Below are 21,516 nucleotides of genomic sequence, written 5' to 3' on the forward strand. Positions count from 1 at the left end.
GAAAGGGCTTGACTAGTAGGACACAGTTTTTATGTGAATTGGAAATCTAAGATGGCGGCGGTTACAAAATGGCAGACAAACAAATTTCGTCCAAACCCCATCAATATGGGTATCAAATAAAAGGGCTGGACTGGTATCACACAGTTATTTATGAAAAATGCGAATCCAGAATGGCTGCCTCCCCAAAATAGCGAAATATGTGTTTTTTTCAAAACCCCATCAATATGGCTATCTAATGAAAGGACTTTACTAGTAGGACACAGTTATTCATGTAAAATGAAAATCCAAGATGTCGGCCGTTACAAAATGGCAGACTGCATTTCTTCCGAAACCACCATGTACCGTCGAGCGGTAACCGGACCCTACGTTGTGTTGATTTTTCTTTCCGGATCCACTCCAAGCGTTTTATGCAAAGCACCTAAATTTATTCAGCACAGCACTACAAACTCGACTGAGCTATATGGGCTAATTTTATTGCGCACAACTTCTAGCATAGACCAAATTACATCGACTGACATGTATAGACTGAAAGAGTTAACTATGCTACCGACCGCCGTCGCTGCCAGTGCGCGCTTGTGTTGGTGCAAGTGTTAATCGCATTTGTTCGGCTCCTAATGTCAACTAGGCATTACACCGCAAAACCAAAAAAATAGCAGTGGGCGCAACACACCATCATATTGGTATCAGATGAAAGAGCTCGACTAGTAGGGCACAGTTATTTATGATAAATCCAACTCCAAAATGGCCAATTACTTTTTTCATGCAACTCCCGCATATGGATATCGAATGAAATTATTTGATTAATATAATACAGTTATTCATGAAAACATTCCATTCCAAACATTTTAAAAAAAAATTGGGATGTAAAGCGGGGAGAAAACTGTGTCGTTATCGAAAACTGCTATATTATCCCGACTGATAATTCGACATGATCAACATTATATGGATCAAGAGCAATCAGTTGTAGTGATTAAAAAAAGCCGCTAAGGACATCCATGGAATACACTCCTACGAAACTACTACAAATCGTTGGTGGTGAAGCGCGGTCATCTGTATGGGAGGAGTTTGATGCATTGTTTGGCAATCTGCGATTCTTACACGATCCAAAAGCTGTTGCAATATCTATTGTAGATAAATATTTAGCGGAACCACATTTGCTGAGAATAAGCGACCCTTAGCTTTGATGGAATGAAAGGAAATCTATCTCTCCGCGGCTCTACCATTTTTGACGTAGGACTACGTCTTTCATTTCTATACCGGGGTGTAAAATCAAAGTTTCGAAAACGAAAGCGTTACGCCGGAGACCGAGATTTTGAGCGTTAATAACTCTTAAACAACTGAACGAAATGGTATGATAAACACTTTATTCGAAAGATAAAACGTGTTATATACTTGTTACTTTTTGATCCAAAAACTTGTTTCAATAGTCTTAAAATTGTTTTCAAAACAGGCTATTGAAATCATCTATCGGTATATAAGCGAGCGCCCTCGGAAATCCACTCAGTTATAATTGAACAGCGATTGGAGCATGTTGTCTCTGTTGTGGTGAAGCTCTTCGTTTATCATGAAAGCGCGGATGAACGGTGTCACCAAGAGCCTGCTTGTGCACCTTAGGCCAGAAGGGAATCTATCAGGAGGATAGTGATGCCACAAACGGTTCCCCGGGAAGAGATCGGAGCAGCCGCCACACACACACAGAGACATACACGCGCGGAACTCTTCGTTTGGATGCCATTCAGCATCGAGAAAATTCCGGAAAGATTCAATCGTTGCTGAGAACTGAAAAATATATTCAAGCGAAAGAGTTCATTTTAATGTTTTCTATCCATGTAACACTGCGACCAAATATTTTTCAATTAAGTGCTATTAACAGGTAGTTATCGAGTTAGCATTAACCACTGGTGGGCTTCGAGTATCGAGGAAAATCTGGAAAGAACTAATCGTTGCTGAAAAATAATCTGCCAGTTCCCCTGGGAATTGAAAAATACATTGATGCGAAAGAGTTTATTCTAATGTTTTCTATCCATATAACACTGCAACCAAATACATTTGGTTTTGTGATTTTTCAATCGATCGCAATTAACAGGAAAGCTTCTGAAAATTATTCTTTCCCATCAGTAGAAAATTTTCGTATCCAATATTGTATGCGCGCGCAACGGAAAATGTTTCGCATCGCGAAAATTATATAATTTTCAATCGATTATTGCTCAGTCGCCGAAAGAGAGTTCTTTCCCTCTAGTTTGCCTTCCAAATTGCCATCGTAAACCACACCTTCTCCCGATTCAATCACGCACAAAAAGCATACTTAAGTGATATTCTGGTGGTGAAACGCTTTCATTTTTCGTGAGGGCATCGACAAGCCAACATCGTTATTGAATGAGCTGAACGTGCTGGATGGTGAGGGATCAAGGGATTCATTACCTGGCCTGACCTAACCTGAAACGCATTCAATTGGTTCGGAACTGTGAAGGAGCGCAGAAACTCCGATCCATCAGAAAGAGAAGAGAAAACGACCGAGAGAATACCAGCATCGAAAATTGGTTCCGCTTGAGACATCGGAGCAACCGCCACACAAACACACATACACGCGCGCAACTCTTTACTTTAACAGGTGGTTATCGAGTTAGCATTAACCACTGGTGGTGGACTTCGAGATGAATCTGGAAAGATATCGCTGCTGCAAAATAATCTGCCAGTTCCCCTTGGCATTGAAAATAACATGTAAGCGAAAGAGCTCTCGTTTTCGAAGTCCCCCAAATATTCATTTATTCATTCATTCAGAATGGATTCAGATTCAACTTCAAACAAATGATCACTGAAACAACGATAGTCCTACGTCACCATTGCGGTTATTCCATAGATATAACCCTTGGTTTTTTTGAAAATATTATGTATTCCGGTGACTTGAGTACCATGTGAGCGAGTTTTTCCGAAAGCAGGTCAAGTTTGCAGTGAAAGATGTAGTAAACTTTCATCAGACAACATTGAAAAGATAATGTTTATAAATAAAAAAAATAAAGGAGATTGTGATGGAAACATATCAGAGAAAACCTTCAGTAAAGTAATATGTTTACTATTCTTCGCACTGATTATTGATTTAAACTTTATTTTTTATGTCTTCCATTCTTTACATATCCGTTTATGGTTTAATTTCTTGAAAAGAGCCGTCGAGCCGCTCAAATGAGCCGGCTCTTCTCATTGAGCGCACGGCTCTGAGCCGCTCACTAAAATGAACCGTTTTGCCCATCTCTATGCTAATCTGATAGAGTATTTTTTTCCACGTCAACTTCAAGCTTCAATAAATATCGACAGGGTAACTTCGATAAAGCGAATCGCTTCGGAATGTATAGATAATAAACAAAAAAAAAAAGATTAAACATTATGCAACTGCGGACTGGAGCTTTTGTTGCGGTAACCAAACACCGAAATTTTAATAGCTGTTACTTACAGCTTCAAAGCTGCAATTTTTATTCCAATTAAGTTTTACAAAGGTTATTAGATATGTAATTACTTACATTCCAGTGGGAAAATAATGGATGATGTATCCACTTATCTAATTCAATAATTATTGTTTATACGTGCTATTGATGAAATGCTACATTAATTTTTTATAGAACTATTAATACAAATTATTTAACGTATTACCTTTATAGAAAAACATGCAAAGATTAATTATATTAAATATTGTTAATCGTATGCTTCTAACGTGGTTCCAAACACAATTCAGAATGAATAATAGAATTTATTTGACACTCAGACTTCCGATTTGGTTACGTCGAGGAATCACCCGAGTAAATCCTGTTCTATACCGATGGGTCGAAAATGGGTAACAGACAGAGACGTCAACATTCCTGGTTTATCAGGATTTCCCAGACTTTTTGTCACGTTCCCTGATATCCTGACAAACGCAAATTTGCCCTGATTTTTCCTGATTTTTTTGGCCACCATACTAATGAGGCATAGGTTATCCTAGGCTGCACAATGGTAGTGTAGACCAACATAATCATATTTGGTTTAAGGCCCCATGTTATTCCTATCATTTTAGAACATGCCCATAGGGCAATGCTAGCCTTACTGATGATTGAATCTAAGTGTGCGTTCAAGTTCAGTTTAGCATCTAGGATTACGCCAAGATATTTCACTGAAACACTGAATTTTATTTCCTCTCCTCCAAGATGCAGAGACTGCAGATGCAGTTTCTTCTTTTTGGTGAAAGAAACAATTGTTGTTTTTGAGGGATTTTTGCTCAGACCTTCTTTGATACATCATGATTGTGTAAGGCTTAAGGCCATCTGCATCCTGCTCGATATCACATCATCGAACTTGCCACGTACCATTATGACTAGATCGTCAGCAAAACCCACGATTTCGCAACCATTTGCCTCCAAACTTATCACAAGGTCGTCAACCACCAGTGACCAAAGGAGAGGTGATGGAACCCCTCCTTGTGGGCAACCTTTCATTGCAATCACAGATGTCGACGACCCGCCTAGCTCCGAGGCTTTGTCTATTTATGAGCATGCCATCGAGGTATCTTCTTCTCATAGCCTGTGCCATTGATACATAAGAAGCATTATCAAAAGCCACTTCGGCATCAAGAAACGCACATAATGCAGTTTCTTTTGACAAAAGAGATTTTTCAATTTTTGTCACAGGCGTGTGTAACGCTGTTACTGTGGATTTGCCTGATTGATAGGTAAACTGGTATTTAGATAAAGCTCATTTGGATATGAATACTGACTTTATGTATTCATGTAGTACTTTCTCCATAGTTTTCAACAGTATTGATGATAAATTTATTGGTCTGAATGATTTTGGGAGTGATTTGTCACGTTTGCCAGCTTTTGGAATGAACACCACTTTAACGAGTCTCCATATGGAAGAAATGTGCTCTAGTATCAGACTTGCCTTAAAAAAGGCGATTAGAGATGGAATTAGCTTAGATTCTACTTTTTGAATCAGGGCTGGAAATATTCCATCGTTTGTACGGTTGAAAGGATCTCACCGCGTTTTCTACTCTGGCCCTCGTGAAAACCAATCCAGCAACTATGTTTGCGACTTGTACATCATGTCAAAATGTACGTCATGTCAAAATCGAAAATGAGCGCCTGAAGTTCATCAAATCAAGCAAATTCGCGTTTCGAGAAGTACGTACACTTGAGAGATGCAAACTTCAGAGAGTAAAATAAAATGATCGTTTGATAATTCTTCCGTTCACATATTTTGTCCAAGGCATCATACCAAACGAAAAGGACTGTCACTAAAATTACTTTTAACGAAGAACATAATCTATCACAATGCATGAAATCACCTTACATGGCATTTGTTCAATCTGTTTACTCACAAAGCAAATATGAATTGAATTGAAATCGGAGATTGTTTCATTCAATCAAAAATTTAATCAATACAAACAATTGCTAAGCTAACATTACAAATTATTGCTAAGCTAAGGTAGTCCCACGTCAACCTTGCGGTTATATCATAGATATAACTCACCCAATTCTTCTGGGGTAGAAGCGCTGAAAGCAACTGGCGTGACCGGTAGTGAGTTGATCGAATCGAGTAAGTATAGATAAATGTTCACATTTTCTGAGCGATTGTTTCTGTGGGAGTTGTTTCCTGATGCAATTTATTCCGGGAACCATACCAAATCTGCACCGTTTTGTTGTATAAGGTAGCTTTATAATGCCTCTCTCATAGAAGTTTTAGTCCTTATTGACGAAAAACTCTAGTAATAGATTTTCACAATCTTCTCTTGATCCCAATTTTTCATAACTCAGGAAGTTTTGCAATGGTAGAAAAACAAGGTAATCGCGTGGTGCCTGTTCCGGAATATATGGTGGAAGCATTGAACTTCCCAACCAATCTCCCGGAGTTTCTGGCAATCACTACAGACGTGCGTTGTCCAGATAAAACAAAATAGTAAAACACCTCTTCTGTTGATCAATTCTGGCCGTGTTTGGTCAATCGCTAATTTTAAACGGTCCAGTTGTTGACAGTAGAGAGCGGAATTTAATGTTTGGCCATACGGAAGCAACTCATAATAAAAGATTTCTTTCAAGTTCCATGAAATACACAGTAGAACCGTCCTGACCGTTAGTCCTGATTTGGTCACCGTTTGAGCTGCTATACCAAGCTTTGACCACGATCGTTTTCGCACAATATTGTCCATCCGTTTAAGAAATAGATACGCAGGCTACGCAGGTGAAAACGCGATCCATCATGTTTTCTGGTGTTTATTGGTGTGGCACCCAAACAACGTGCTTCTTTTTGAGCATCATCCTCGATGATGCTACGACTACAGTAAAACCTGTTTTGTGCGGTTTTTTTTTTGTGCAATTTTCTGTTCTTGTGCGGTTTTTTTTGTGCGGTGTATGAAAAGAAGCATATTTGACGAAGTTATCGTCCATTTAGTTTTTTTTCGATGGTTAATATTCATTTCAGTGCGAAAAAAGCATATTTGCGTCTCAATTATCCACTTCTGAAATCATTCCCCTCCTCTCATCAAATGCTCTAAGTTTTTCTAAGTTTTTGCATGACATGACTTCTAACAGCAACACGGTTCGACATGCAACTAAAAGCTCAAAACAGCCACGTGCAACCGAAAAGACAAAGTGCCCCATTGCAAAGCAGGGAAACAAAAACAAATTGAACGGTGAATGGCGTGGATTTGAGTTATTTTCTTGGGGGAAACTTTTTCTATGCAGTCCCTATCTACCACACAAAAAAAGTTTTTTTCAAAATGTGTACTGAACGCGATTTTTTAAAGCTGCTGGTGAAGTTTTGCACGATTTTTTTATGCGACTTTTTTTGTGCGGTCCCTATCCCCCAAAAAAAGGTTTGCCTGTACTAACATACCGATCAACTTCGACATTTCGTTCGAAAGTCATATTTCGTTCGAGTTCGAATTTACCATTTGCCAAATATTTTCCAAGTCGTTCGAAATACAGAATCGGGATGTAAATTTTCCTTTGAGCTCTTAAACCTTTCCAAACTGTTTATTATCTTAAAATACTTTTCGTAGGATCAATCCAAAAAAAACTCCCTTTCCATGATGCCTAATAAACGAACTGACAAATGAAAAAAATCTAAAATCTGGTCAATAAACTCAATTTTCGGATACATACAGGGCATAAAGACAGAAAAATAGTCATTTATCTTTATATAGGAGAGATTATTTAAACTAAAAAAGAGGGAATGTAGCCCTGCACGAAGTTAATGTGGGTTCAATAATTCTTCTATCCCATCATAAAACCATATTTTCTTAAGAATCCCAGGACTCATTAAAACGAATAACATTTTTTTCTGTCTAATTTTCTCAGTATTACTCGCTCAAGAGAATCGTCAATTATATATTTCTACTTTCTTGTGAATAATTAGTCCTCTTAATTATACTGGATGTAATACATACGAATCCGCATCATCGCGGAAGAGAAGTGCAAAAATCTACATTAATCCCCAACTGTTTATCGTTTCGACATAAGCGTCGGATCGAACCCATTCTCGGGAATGCGATCTTCCTCGTACAGTTTGAGGAAAATATTCAGTGCGACCTTCAAGTTCCAGGACGATTCCTCCAAACATCGCTCACACCACTTGCGGGTGAGGCGAGTTAGCTCCTGGAATATAATTACGGTGTTCTCGCGCTCTTCGCTGAGTGAAACAAATTGTTCCTTAAACGAGAATGAAAAACAGAATTAATGTTTACAAATCGCCATCACGAGAAAGTAACTTACCGTTGTTTCCGGTTCCCCATGATGTTTGAATACATTTTCTCGTCCATAAGTAGACAAACTGTACATGTGGAATAAATCATTATAGATTTTGAACTCAATCGCCTTTTCAAATATGCCGAGCCCCTTAGAACACGGTTGAATGTAGAAAGTTCTGGTAAAACCAAGAACGAAATCATCACCCAACAGAGAATTTGCCATCTCCTTGAAGGCGCCGTGTACGCAGATAACCACACATTCCGGCCGAAAGATTGGCGTATCGATTCGAAACGAGAAGAAATCATGTTCTGTCTTCGGGAAAGAAACCAGCACATTTGCTATCCTCTCGTTTCCCACCACCAAACTGGTCATGGCACGGTCAATATTAGCCATCTTCAACAGATTGCGACTCTTGCTCTGGTAGGCGCTTAACCGTACCTGATGTGTATCCATCGTTTTGGACTGCACCAAATTACATGTCATCGAAAATTGTGCCTTCGGGTGGTACAAGTCTTTCAAACTGGACCGCTGGAAGGAGTCGTAGATGTTGAAGTAGTGCTGCACAAACGATTCCGTGAATTTGTATGCCTCCGGCATGCAAATGAAATTTTGCGAGAAGTTCAAATTGCCGTTCTCGAGCAGAGGCATTCCATCCAGTTTCTCTATCGCCGGGAAGTAAGCACGCACCTGCCGAATATACTCGATACTGGATGACGCCGTATTGCACAGCGGATTGTTGTCCAGGAACACATCTTTGATTTTGTTCTTCATCACACCCTGCAGGTCATCAAAGGTACGAAGCTGCAACAAAAATAGGTGTGCATAAAAAAATTGTAAAAATTAAAATAATCATGAAAATTTTGGTTAATTAATTTAATGAGAATCTTGAAGTTTTTGATATTGACACTTTTAAAATATGGAAACATTCAGAGTGATAACCACCTGTTTTGAAGGTTTTGTGAAGCTAGTGTTAGATACAAAAAGTATAATCGCTTTTTATACGCTGGACATGTTCGTCGACTTTAATCTGACTTCAAAGAAAATCCAAAAAGATTCTGGAAATTCGTGAACAGCAAACGAAAGGAAAATGGTCTTCCATCTACCATGTTCTTGAAGGACAAATCGTCCGATTCCTTCGATGACATCTGCTATTAGGCTGTCAAAAAAGTCCTGCGGTATTTCCGCGAGGTGTCGTTGTAAGCGCGTAGTTCTAGTTGTATTCATTGTATCGAGTCATACTATAGCTTGATGGAAAGGTATTTTTGCGCTCTATAATATAGTCCTTGACAGTGTTTTGTTTGGTTAAGTCGTTCGTGAGTTATAGTGTCGCAAATATGGAGCAAAATAAAGAGAAAATCCGACATATTTTACAGTACTACTATGACAAAGGCAAAAATGCATCTCAAGCTGCCAATAAAATTTGTGCAGCTTATGGACCCAATACAGTTTCCATTTCCACCGCACAACGATGGTTTCAACGTTTTCGTTCTGGTGTAGAGGTCGTCGAAGATGCGCCACGCTCCGGAAGGCCTGTCGTCGAAAATTGCGACAAAATCGCTGAATTAGCCGAGAAAGACCGGCATAGTAGCAGCCGTAGCATCGACCAAGAGCTGGGGATAAGTCATCAAACCGTTATTAACCATTTGAAGAAGCTTCACAAAGAAGCTCGATGTACGGGTGCCACACACGTTGACGCAAAAAAACATCTTTGACCGTATCGACGCATATGAATCGCTGCTGAATCGCGACAAAATCGACCCGTTTCTGAAGCGGATGGTGACTGGCGATGAAAAGTGGGTCACTTACGACAACGTGAAGCGCAAACGGTCGTGGTCGAAGCCCGCTGAAGCGGCTCAGACGGTGGCCAAGCCCTCATTAACGGCCAGGAAGGTTCTGCTGTGTGTTTGGTGGGATTGTCAAGGAATAATCTATTATGAGCTGCTTCCCTATGGCCAAACGCTCAATTCGGACCTGTACTGCCAACAACTGGACCGCTTGAAGGTAGCACTCATTAAGAAGAGGCCATCTTTGATAAACAGAGGCCGCATTGTCTTCCATCAGGACAACGCCAGGCCACACACTTCTTTGGTGACGCGCCAGAAGCTCCGGGAGCTCGGATGGGAGGTTCTTTTGCATCCGCCGTATAGTCCGGACCTTGCACCAAGTGACTACCACCCGTTTTTGTCCATGGCGAACGAGCTAGGTAGTCAGAAGTTAGCCACAAAAGAGGCCTGTGAAAATTGGCTATCCGAGTTTTTTAACCAATAAGGAAGCGAGCTGCTATAACAGGGGTATTATGAAGTTGGCATCTCGTTGGGAACAAGTCATCGAACAAAACGGCGCATATTTGACTTAAAACAGACGATTGTAACTAATTTTATGAACAAATGAAAATTCAAAAAAAATACCGCAGGACTTTTTTGACAGCCTAATATTTTACTGAATATTTCTCAAGTGTATTCGACGAAACAATGGTGCGCCAGGATGAAGTCTGGAATGCTATAAGGGAGTTCAGGTGAATGCCCTCAACTTGCGTATTAGTGGCATCGCAGTTTCAAATGTTTTTCAGCCCTGATAAAAATGAAATCCTCAGTCTCAGCAGGACCGGACGGTATTCCTGCCATCATTTTGAAACGATGTGCTGAAAATGTTTGTAAACCTTTCAGATTCATCTTTAATAAATCTCTAGCTGACTCCGTTTTCCCGCATAAATGGAAGGAATCCATAATGTCCCCGGCGTTTAAAAAAGGAGACAAGAGGAACATCGAAAATTACCGTGGGGTCACATCTATGTGTGCCTGCTCAAAGCTGTTGGAAATTGTCGTTTATAATATTCTGATACACACCGCGAGAACGTATATATCACCAGATCAGCATGGATTTTTTTCCTAGAAGATCTACCTCCACTAATTTGGCGTCGTGCACAAATTACGTAACGCGATAAGGAGGGGGGGAGGGGGGTGGTGGTAGAGGATCGAGGTTGTGTGACTTTCTGTGTATTAGAGATAAGAAATCGCGTTACGTAGGGGGGAGGGGGTCCAAAATCCGGATTTTTAGCGTTACGTAATTTGTGCACGACGCCTTTACTCCAGTTCACATCTGACTGCTTACTAAATATGCATGATGGGTTTCAAACTGATACTATTTACACCGATCTAAAGGCTGTGTTTGACCGTGTTAATCATCAAATCTTGCTTGGGAATTTGGAACAATTAGGAATCGATGATAGAGTCATCAAGTGGATGGAATCCTACCTTCTAACAGCTCTGGAGTTCCGCAGGGGAGTAATCTTGGACTACTTCTGTTTTCTATTTTTTTCATCGACGTTTGCGATATTCTGCCCTACGGGCATAACATTTTGTACGCTGACGACCTAAAGATCTACGCAATAATACGTTCAATAGAGGACTCCAGACAACTGCAGCGTTTTCTCAATATTTTTGAAGACTGGTACAACAGAAATTATCTGGTGATTAGCGTGAAGAAATGCGCCGTAATATCCTTCACCCGCAAACAATCCCCAATCCAATGGCCCTACACCATCTGCGGAGAAACGCTCGGAAGAATCTTGAGCGTAAAAGATCTAGGAGTGGAGCTAGATTGCGAAACGACTTTTCGTGAACATTGCTCCCACATCATTGCTAAGGCTAACAGAAATCTAGGCTTCGTCTTCCGCGTCTCGAAAGAGTTCCGTGATCTGTACTGTTTACGAGCTCTCTATTATTCGTTGGTACGTTCCGGCTTGGAGTCAGCAGCTGTCGTATGGAGTCCACACCATGAAGTTTGGATAAAGCGGATCGAAACAGTACAAGCCAGATTTGTCAGATATTTGAGCTCCCGTCGTACGAGAGTCGGTGTTGATTACTAGGTATGACTACCTTGGAGAAAAGTAGAATTAGAAAAAAGGTGCTACACCGGTTGTTGCAAGAGATAAAACAAATTTTGTTCTACAAAGATGTCTCAAATAACTCTCTGCTTTTTTGGACGTTTGCCATTTGAACTTCTGAAGAAAGCAATGTCCCCTTGCACATGCAGAACCCTGAAAGTAGGCCATTTTTCTCCAACAATTTCCGTATACAAGACAGCATTGCTATTGGGCGGTATAAATTGAAGTCGGACGTGGGTTTTAGAATAGCTATAACTCGTGTTTTTCTACAATCATCCGGAACAATATTATGCTCCAGAAACCGATTTGCTACAATAAAGAAAAACAAGAATTCTACCATCGATAACTCGGAATCTAGATCGCACTTATCTTGTGGTAGACCTCGAATATTTTGACGTAGGACTACGTCTTTCATTTCTACACCGTGTAAATTCAAAGTTTCGAAAACGAAAGCGTTACGCCGGAGAACGAGATTTTGAGCGTTAATAGCTCCTAAACAACTGAACGAAATGGTATGATAAACACTTCATTCGAAAGATAAAATGTGTACGCGTTATATACTTGTTACTTTTTAATCGAAACATTTGTTTCAATAGCCTTAAAATTTCTTTCAAAACAGGCTATTGAAATCATCAATCGGTATATAAGCGAGCGCCGCTCGGAAATCCGCTCAGTAGGGACGAATGACCTTTGGGTTAGAGTCCCATCAAAAACAAGAACAGAACAGAAATCCGCTCAGTTATAATTGAACAGCGATTGGAGCATGTTGTCGCTGTTGTGGTGAAGCTAACTTCGTTCATCATGAAAACGCTGATGAACGGTGTCACCAAGAGCCTGTTTGTGCACCTTAGGCCAGAAGGGAACCCATCAGGAAGAGAGTGATGCCACTGAAAAGGCGATCAAGAAAGTAACAGCATCGAAAATTGGTTCCGCTGAAGTCATCGGAGCAGCCGTCACACACACATACACGCGCGCAACTATTTTCGTTTGGTGTTTATCGAGCATCGAGAAGAATCCGGAAAGATGTCATCGTTGCTGATAGATAATCTGCCAGTTGTCCCTTGGGACTGTAAATCACATTCAAGTGAAAGAGTTTATTTTAATGTTTTATATTCACATAATAATGCGACCAAATACATTTTTTTTGTAATTTTTCAATCAAGTGCAAATAACAGGAAAGCTTCTGAAGATTATTCTCCCCCATCAGTAGAATATTTTCGTATCCAATATTGGATACATAAAACCTTGTGCCTCCAATGTAACGCTCTCGTTTTGCAAATCCCCCAAATATTCATTTATTCATTCATTCAGAATGGATTCAGATTCAACTTTAAACAAATGATCACTAAATCAACGATAGTCCAACGTCAACCTTGCGGTTATACCACAGATATAACCCACTTCCTATTTTTTTGCACGGAAACGAAACCGGGACAAACCTTCAGTGTAGGTTTTAAAATCCATCGATGTGAATATTGTTCGCTTTCATTCGTTGAAGAGCGATTTCTCATGTTTCGAGCCACATTCCATATTTTTTCATTGATGTTTCACGTGACAAATCTTCCAAGAAATTTCGCCAATAACCACGTTTTTTCCCTTTGATCAGGTTTTTATATTGACTCTCTCTAAATACGTTTGAAAATTATCAATGGTTTCATGTTTCCGAAAATCTTTAAATGCATTCGATCTATCCCAACAAAGCTTGAAAAGCTTGCTATCCCACTATGGATCGGAAGGCTCTCGCCAAATGGTAGAAACTAAGAAGTGTTCCTTTCGAACGCGTCCTACGCTATCATAGGTCAAACGAGAATGTAAGTTACACTCCTCCAAAGGAGGTAAGCCATCTCTGGGATTGACGGTAAGAGCAATCGCGTCCACATATTCTTTCTAGTCAATGTGTCGTGAGGTCATATGCCATGTTCATAGATTCAGAAGAATTCGACCCATTGGTGATGGAAACCTTGATTGGCAAGTGATCACTACCGTTGGGATCCTGAATTACATTTCACTTGCAATCTAACGATAGTGAATTCGAGTAAAGTGAATGGTCAACAGCACTTGGGTAAGCAAGAGGTTTAGGTACACGTGTTGTTTCCCCAGTGTACCTAAACCTCTGGGAAAACGGTCATATTGAAGCTGTTACGCTACCAACAATAAACGGTTGTCGTCGTATTGCTCCCCTCATGCGGTTCCGTGAGAGTTGAAATCTCTCAAGATCAGCCGTGACTCAGGAAGGAGTTAGCACCTATCACCAAGCTGCTTGCGGCTTACCTTAACACCCTAAGGCCAACACAAATTGACAATACAGATGCATGTTTGCATGACAAGCAACGGCTTCGATCCCCCCGATACGAGGAAGGTCAATTTGAATAAAATGGGTGGCACTTTTAGATGCCCAAAGGCACTCCTACGTATCGGTTATTGTGATGCATGCATATTATATTAAGATCGTGGAAAGAGCGTTTTGCGAAAAAGTAATACATCCGACCTCTCTATTCAAATTAGACATCGAGAGTGATAATCATTGCAAGGAGCGGGCCTTAATTGCATAAATTGTTGCAAATGAGTAAAATAAGCATTGCGGTGACAATGGCTCTGATAAAGTCGGAAAAATTAAAGAATGTGAAGATTTAATCCGCGATGTCAGACAGCTTTATAAATCCCGATTGGGATGTTGTACTTCACGATAAAACTGCGACAGTTGAGATTTTTGATGTCCCCTCGAGTGTTGGGTCGTTCAAAGGTGGACTATTCCCACGGAAACAAGGAGGAACCTGATTTTGCTTGTCCGCTGAACACGATAATTTTGGCAAACTAACAGGGGGTATCACGATTCCCTTGGAAAATAAACAGTGTGCCCCCGTTAGCTGTGTCCGCTTCCATTCCGTCAACTGGCAACGTAAGACATTGTGTGGATACGATCTGGCGTAGTGGTAACATCCATACCTCTCACGCAGAGATCACGAGTTCAATTCTCACTCCCGACATTCTTCCAAAAATGGAAGTAAAAGTGACGAGCCAGCCGAAATGTGTTGAAAGTCACTATAATAGAGAAAAAAAAGAAGACATTGTGTGTGGAGATTGGTTGTTGTTAGGCCAGTGAAGAAGTGCCCTTTAAAATTACCTTAAAAGTGCGCTTCGAGCGATTCCTTTAAAGGGCTTTTCTGTTTTTCCCTGCGATTCTTGTGAATTACACATGCCGAGAGCTCATGTAGGATTCCCCTGTAATATGGATACTTATGCTCATACTCACTGCGGGATTCGCTCGCATGTTGCTCTCGGCAAGTGGCACAGCACTCCTTGTTGGCACAATAAACTGCAGTGTGACCAACTGATTTGTATTTTTGACAAATCATGGGCTTCGGCACGAAGAGTCGCACCGGTAGCCTGAATTTGCCCATCATAACGTAGTCAGGGAGAGCGGAGCCAGCAAAAGTATCTCGGTGTTTTCCCCTCTCATGGAAGACTTTACCGAATGGCGACAGTCCACGGCTTCGACTTCCATCGAGGGGAGGTTCTTGAACTTTCAAACTCCTTTACTGTTTATAGTTTCACTCGTCAGAGCTGTTTCAATTATCAGCAACCCCTCTTAAGGGGAGTTGATCTGGCGTAGTGGTTAACATCCTTACCTCTCACGCTAAAGGTCACGAGTTCAATTCTCACTTCTAACATTCTTCCGACGGAATAAATCCGTTGATCCAAGTGACTAACCAGCCAAAGGCTGAAAGACACTATAATACAGCGAAACAAAATGCATCCCCACGCCGACCGCGATTTTCTTGCACACTTCACTTCTCCGCGACTAACGCACAATATGGAAGAACCGTCAGAGCGAAGGAAACACTTCACCAACCACGAAGCCAATAACGGTATCAAAACAACGGTCACTGAGATGTGTACAACCTTACGTCCGATAGATTTGAGGTTTAGACGAGGCATGATATTTAACCTAAATCAGATAATTCTAACTATGAAAGATTTCACGCCAACTCGTCTATGGGATTGGCAGAACCCTGTCAGAACTCAATGAAACTTTCTGGCTGTGAAGACCATACCTAATTAAGCAACTTGGCATACTTAGTTTTCTCAAAATTTATCTAGACTAACATATGGAAAGTTGAGGGGTCTCCGTAGCCACAATGGTTGCGCGTTCGCTTAGTAAGCGATCGATCGTGAGTTCAAAACTCAGGGCCCTCATTGACCATCTTTGTGTTGTTTCAGAATAGCTACGTCCACGCAACAATCATCAGCGATGGAGATCGATCCACGGTCGAAATAAGATCGATTCATCCATACAACTGCTCTGCTCTGCAAGACACATCGGGCTGCTGTTCTATAAATAACCCAACAATAATCAATCAACTGTCTCCGCTGTCCGGTGGTCTAACTGGATAATGGAAGAACAGAAAGAATACTCTTACGCCTGAATGGCTACTGTGTGAATGTATCATTTGTAATGGTATAGAAGGAATACTGGCGAATGGCAACTGTGTGTAATGTGCTAATTATAGATATGATAACCATGTGACATGTACACGATTAAAATTCGGCTCTGTTACAGCTAAAATGCTAATGAGCCTCAAATAAATAAATGGGATAAAAAAAAACATATGGAAAGCGCTAAATATTTTTGGTCATTTTTTTATTATTTTTACTCGAAACTCGAAAATGGTAAGCCCTACAAAAAAGTGATCTATGGAAGAGTTTGAGGAAAATAATTGAAGATTCCGAAAAAAATACTGAAAAATGTTTTTAAATCCTACACTGAAAAAAATCGATTTCAAAAACTAAAAGTCGATTTTCTCAAAATGAAATCGTAGATAAATTGTAGATAAATATGTGCCCTACAACTCTTCCATACATTACAATTTGTGCATATTTAAGGCAAAAAAGTTTTCCTAACAAAAACTTTTTCAAGATTTTTTTTGAAAATTTTATATATTTTTTTTGTGCAGCTATAGAAAAAATCAATAACTATAATAAAAATCAATTCATTCAACAAGAGCCAAAGGTTGTACCGCTCATGACAACTCTACACGAGCTGATGATTGCGCCGGCTAGTGACCATTCTATCCTGGATTCCTCGAGTCGAGAAAGACGCACCACGCTAGATATGGGGTACAGACTAGGGGGGCGTTGCTGATTAATGATCAGCTGCATCCCAATAGGAAGTATCCCGTGTCGGGCACACGTACAGAGCATCGAAGACTGCGACATACCAATTATGAGAACACTTGTAATACTAACCTCGAGTCAACCGCCAGTAATCGGTTACATATTACTAACATAGATGTAAGCAAACATTGTCAAAATATTGAACTCCCGGCCCCGTTAGGCTGACGCCAAAAATCAATCAATAGAAAAAATCAATAACAGGTAGAAATGGATTTATGGTGACCCTTGAATGCTAAAGTACAGTTTTCAACTTGTTTTTGTAGTCGAATACAATATGTTTCAATTCAGAGAGCAACGACAGCTCTCAAACAATAGCCATCTGCCAAAAATCTATTGATCGGTCAGTATCGAATAGTTGTTGTAGATTTAGGTATCTATTAAAAGTCACTGTAAGTCACTGTAGATATGATAATAATAAATGGTTGCTATAGATACCTAACGGATGAATAAAATGACTCTGTAGTTTTTTGAAAATTACTAGTCATGACCGGCAACAAATATAAAGAGACGGAAAATAAATAGCATTATTTCATTTCTGCGTTATCATCAGAATTCAACAAAGAAAAGTGTGACATTGAGTCAAGCCGTGATCTCCAGGATTTGCAAGGACTACAAATGCAGTGCTGGTATTAACAACCCCATGTGTAACCGTAGTTTTTTGACTCATGTTGCTAAACAATGTCACACTTTTCTTTGTCGAATTCTGATGATTACGCGGAAACAAAATAAAGCTATTTATTTTCCGTCACTTTATATTTGCTGCCGGTCACTAGTAATTTTCAAACAACTGCAGAGCCATTTTATTCATCCTTTAGGTATCTATACAATCTATTTATTATCATCATATCTACAGTGACTTCGGTGACTCTTAATAGATACCTAAATCTACAACAACTATTCGATACCTGACCGACCGATCAAGAGATTCTTGGCAGATGGCTATTGTTTGAGAGCTGTCGTAGCTCTCTGAAATTAAACATATTGTATTTGACTATCCCTTGGCCGAGTGGTTAGCGTCATAACTAACATGCCGGGTGTTCGGGTTCGATTCCCGTTCTGGTCGGGGGAATTTTTCGTCAAAGAAATTTCCTCCGACTTGCACTGTGATCACGCGTATTCTAGAACTTGCCACTCAGAATGCATTCAAGGCGTGTTATTTGGCATAGAAATCTCAACTAAGTACTAATAAAAATGACGCAAGTAATACTACGTTGAGACGGCGAAGTTCCTCTAGGAACGTTAGTGCCATTGAAGAAGAAGAAGAATTTGACTACAAAAACAAGCTGAAAACTGTACTTCAGCATCCAAGGGTCACTATCAATCCATTTCTACCTGTTATTGATTTTTTTCTATAACTGTACAGTGTACTCAAAAAAATAGAAAATTTTCGAGAAAAAATCTTGAAAATCTTTGCGATGTTGGAAGAGTTGTAGGGCAAATATTTATCTACCATTTATCTGCCATTTCATCAGAATCTAAGATGATCATTTTGAGAAAATCGACTTTTAGTTTTTGAAATCGATTTTTTTTTCAGTGTAGAATTTCAAAAAATATTTTTTCAGTATTTTTTTCTGAAAACTCAATTATTTTCCTAAAACTTTTCCATACATCACTTTTTTTGTATGGCTTACCATTTTCGAGTAAAAAATTTTATAAAAAATGTTCAAAAATATTTAGCCCGTTTCCTAAGATAGTCTAGATAAATTTTCGGAAAACTAAGTATGCCAAGTTGCTTAAATAAGTAAGGTCTTCACGCCCAGAAAGTTTCATTGAGTTCTGAGAGGGTCATGACAACATCTGGTCGAGTTGGCGCGAAATCCGTCCTATGCTAAATCAAGTTTCGAAGTTTGCGTAAAATATTGGATTTCTTCGAACTTGTAGAGAACCTTATTAAATCACAAATCGTATCACATACTCTAATATACTCACATCATTGAATCTCAAATCCAGCGCTATAAGTTTCGGATACGATATCAGTGAAGATAATGCAGTGAGATTCCTTATGTTGTTGTTCCTCAGTCGGATAACCAAACAGTTGTTACCGTACTTCCCCGCTAAATGTAGAATCTTCGACAGAGTTCGGCTGCTGTTGGCACAGAGTTCCACCAACTTGAAACTGTTCAGATGCTGCTGCATGGAACACAAATCCAGGCAGCGATCATTAAAACGATCGCGCAAGAAGAAATTTAGTTTCTCCTCGACCACTATTTGTCCTTCCTTGAAATCCGCGACATTCATTTTTAACAAGACAGCAATCAACTCGTTGGTACTTTTCATCCTGATCGCCAACTTGCTCTGCACCAGGAAAGCCAACGCTTCATAGCAGTTAATGACGAGAAACTCATCTTGTTTTGAATAAGTTTTATAGTAGCATGGATAGAAGTCGTAGCCGTCCAACATGGTAAACAGTGCGTCCAATACTTCGGTCTTCCCATAGCGCCCTCCATGTGACACTATCACCATGTGCCATTTCTGGTTAAATTTGAACTTTTTGAAGCTCTTAGCATTTTGAATTACACCTCCGACGCAGCTGTAAACTTCCCCTTCAGCGGTAATTTCCACCTCATCGTTACCACCGACTTGAACCGAGGCAGATGATTGCTTTCTCGTAGCGGCACCTATAAAATTCGTATCCTGCAAAAAAAATTGTAACAAAAATTTGTACCATAAAAAAAACAATATCGCTGTTTAATGCTTACAATTTTGATGATATTTGGAAAGTATTCCTTCAGCACATCCATATACCCTGGAACATCTACTATCCCATTTCCCTCGATGTATAATTCGCTGATTCCGCAACCCTTCAGAGGTCTCAACGAGGCGGGATGCTTAATTCTGTTGTAGCGCAAATCGAGCGTTTGAATGGGCAAATCTTTGACGGCCACAAGCGGCGATATGTGAGCGATACTATTGTTTGTCAGTTTAATAGCGTTCACCTTGATTCGAACGTCTTCGAGCCGATTGATTGAACTGCAAACCAACTCCAAATGGGCTCGATTTCCGAGAAAGATACACAGCTCCTCGAACTCTCCATGGGTTCGGAAGTTATCCAAATTCAGTAGATTGGAGAAACCATACAAAGCTGCATTATCACAGCGTTCCGCCACCGCTGCGAAAACCTTTGCACTAGGGAAAATCTGACCTTGCATAAATTTGGCCACATTAAGCTTGATAGTGAGCTTTAGCGGTTCCGATGAGCCAGTCAGAGGAAGCTTCAAATTCTTGTCGAACAATTTCACAAGTGCTTTGCTGCAAAGCCGTACCAAAAAGTAATCGATATTCGAATGCTGTCTGTACGCAACCGGGTAGAAATCGTCCGCACTGATCAGAGTAAAGAATGCGTCCAATATGTCGGATTTTGTGTACTTTCCATCATGATGAACCATAATTTGATGCCAGACATCAGCTCGATTCAGCGATGCTCTATCGTAAGTGGTATTGAAGCAGGTATAAATCAGCGCTTTCTCCGGCTCGAGAACAATATCCATTTCTCCGCTTCTCATTTTCAACACCTTCCTGTTCAAATCATTTGGATTTAGCTCTGACAGAGGACCATCACCATCATAGCCAGTGTCCATTTCCTCATCCGAATCGGGGCCGGATCGTCCCGCGAAGGCAGCGGGATTTCTCATCAGCCGGGTGTTTCTCCGGTCGGCTTCCGCCATCGCGTTAATTTCCCGAAGAGGGTCATCATCATCGAAATTAATAAGACGTATATCTGGTTTTTGCTCGAGTTCTTCCAAGAAATTGTTGTACTGCTCGTCAAGGTTAGACATGTTTTGTGGAATACAATTTAAAATTCACTTGCTTTAGTATTCTTTTCCAACGTTTGAAACGATTTTCACCACATTAATCCCGTCAGGAACAAACACACAAAACAAAATTTGAAAAAGCCGCTCAAGCTGTCATTGTCATCATTCAACCGACAACTTCATGCCGACCAAGATGTGTGGAATAAAGGTGTGACCGTGTCGTCAATAAGTGCGCGAGGGGAAACGGTATAAATATACAGAGGACTGTGGAAAGGGGTTTGACTGCAAATAGAGATGTCTAAATTTCTCGTTTATTCAATTGTCGATTAATCGTGGGGTCATTTTTAAATATTCGATTCATTCGAATAATTGTTTTTCAGTATTCGATTAACCGAGCGAATATTTATTTCTTGTAATCAAAAAGAACAGACATATTTGTAATAAAAAAGTATGATGTAATAATTTTAAAAGTTACATTAAATATAATTTTGAAATAAACATGGGGCAGAATAATTGTTTTTGAATGAAATGGTATTTTAGTATATTGATAAATTTACCATTTCATGATATTTTGAGGACGATTGAAAAAAAAAGTGCACAATGAGAATGATGCACAATATTATTATTGTACCAACATAAATTTTTTTCTGTTCAAAATTACCTGTTCTTTGAATGTTGAATGAAATAGCTGATTTGTTTGAATATTTCTGTTTGGTCCTTATAGCTACTAGTTCAAAAGAGGTACATTTATAGAATCATTGACCACTAGTATGGTATATTTTCCTCGGCACTCTGAATTTGAATACTTCTATTTTAGAACGGGAGCTGAGACCACCTTCTTTAAGTCCGCATTTTACTCCTGCAGACCCTAAATTCTTCTTCCCAGTCTCCTCCACCACCAGGGAATCATTTTTATGGTTCAACCGTAAATGATTTAGCATATCCGAAGAATTTCGACGAAACACCATGACGGTTAACACTCCTATACTCG

At 39.9% G+C, this 21,516-nt stretch overlaps 1 protein-coding gene across 1 annotated transcript; it reads right to left on the reverse strand.

The window, feature by feature from the left end:
• Positions 1 to 7,338: 7,338 nt before the first annotated feature.
• LOC129778837 (nuclear RNA export factor 2) lies at positions 7,339 to 20,705 on the reverse strand. Its single transcript, XM_055785958.1, has 4 exons — positions 19,473 to 20,705; positions 18,703 to 19,407; positions 7,737 to 8,513; positions 7,339 to 7,673 (listed from the first exon to the last, which is right to left on the reverse strand). The coding sequence occupies exons 1-4, from the start codon at positions 20,547 to 20,549 to the stop codon at positions 7,467 to 7,469; spliced, it is 2,766 nt and encodes a 921-aa protein (XP_055641933.1). The 5' UTR covers positions 20,550 to 20,705; the 3' UTR covers positions 7,339 to 7,466.
• Between the last annotated feature and the right edge of the window lie 811 nt (positions 20,706 to 21,516).

The sequence above is a fragment of the Toxorhynchites rutilus genome, chromosome 3 (genome assembly GCF_029784135.1).
Source record: "Toxorhynchites rutilus septentrionalis strain SRP chromosome 3, ASM2978413v1, whole genome shotgun sequence".
NCBI classification, from domain to species: domain Eukaryota; kingdom Metazoa; phylum Arthropoda; class Insecta; order Diptera; family Culicidae; genus Toxorhynchites; species Toxorhynchites rutilus.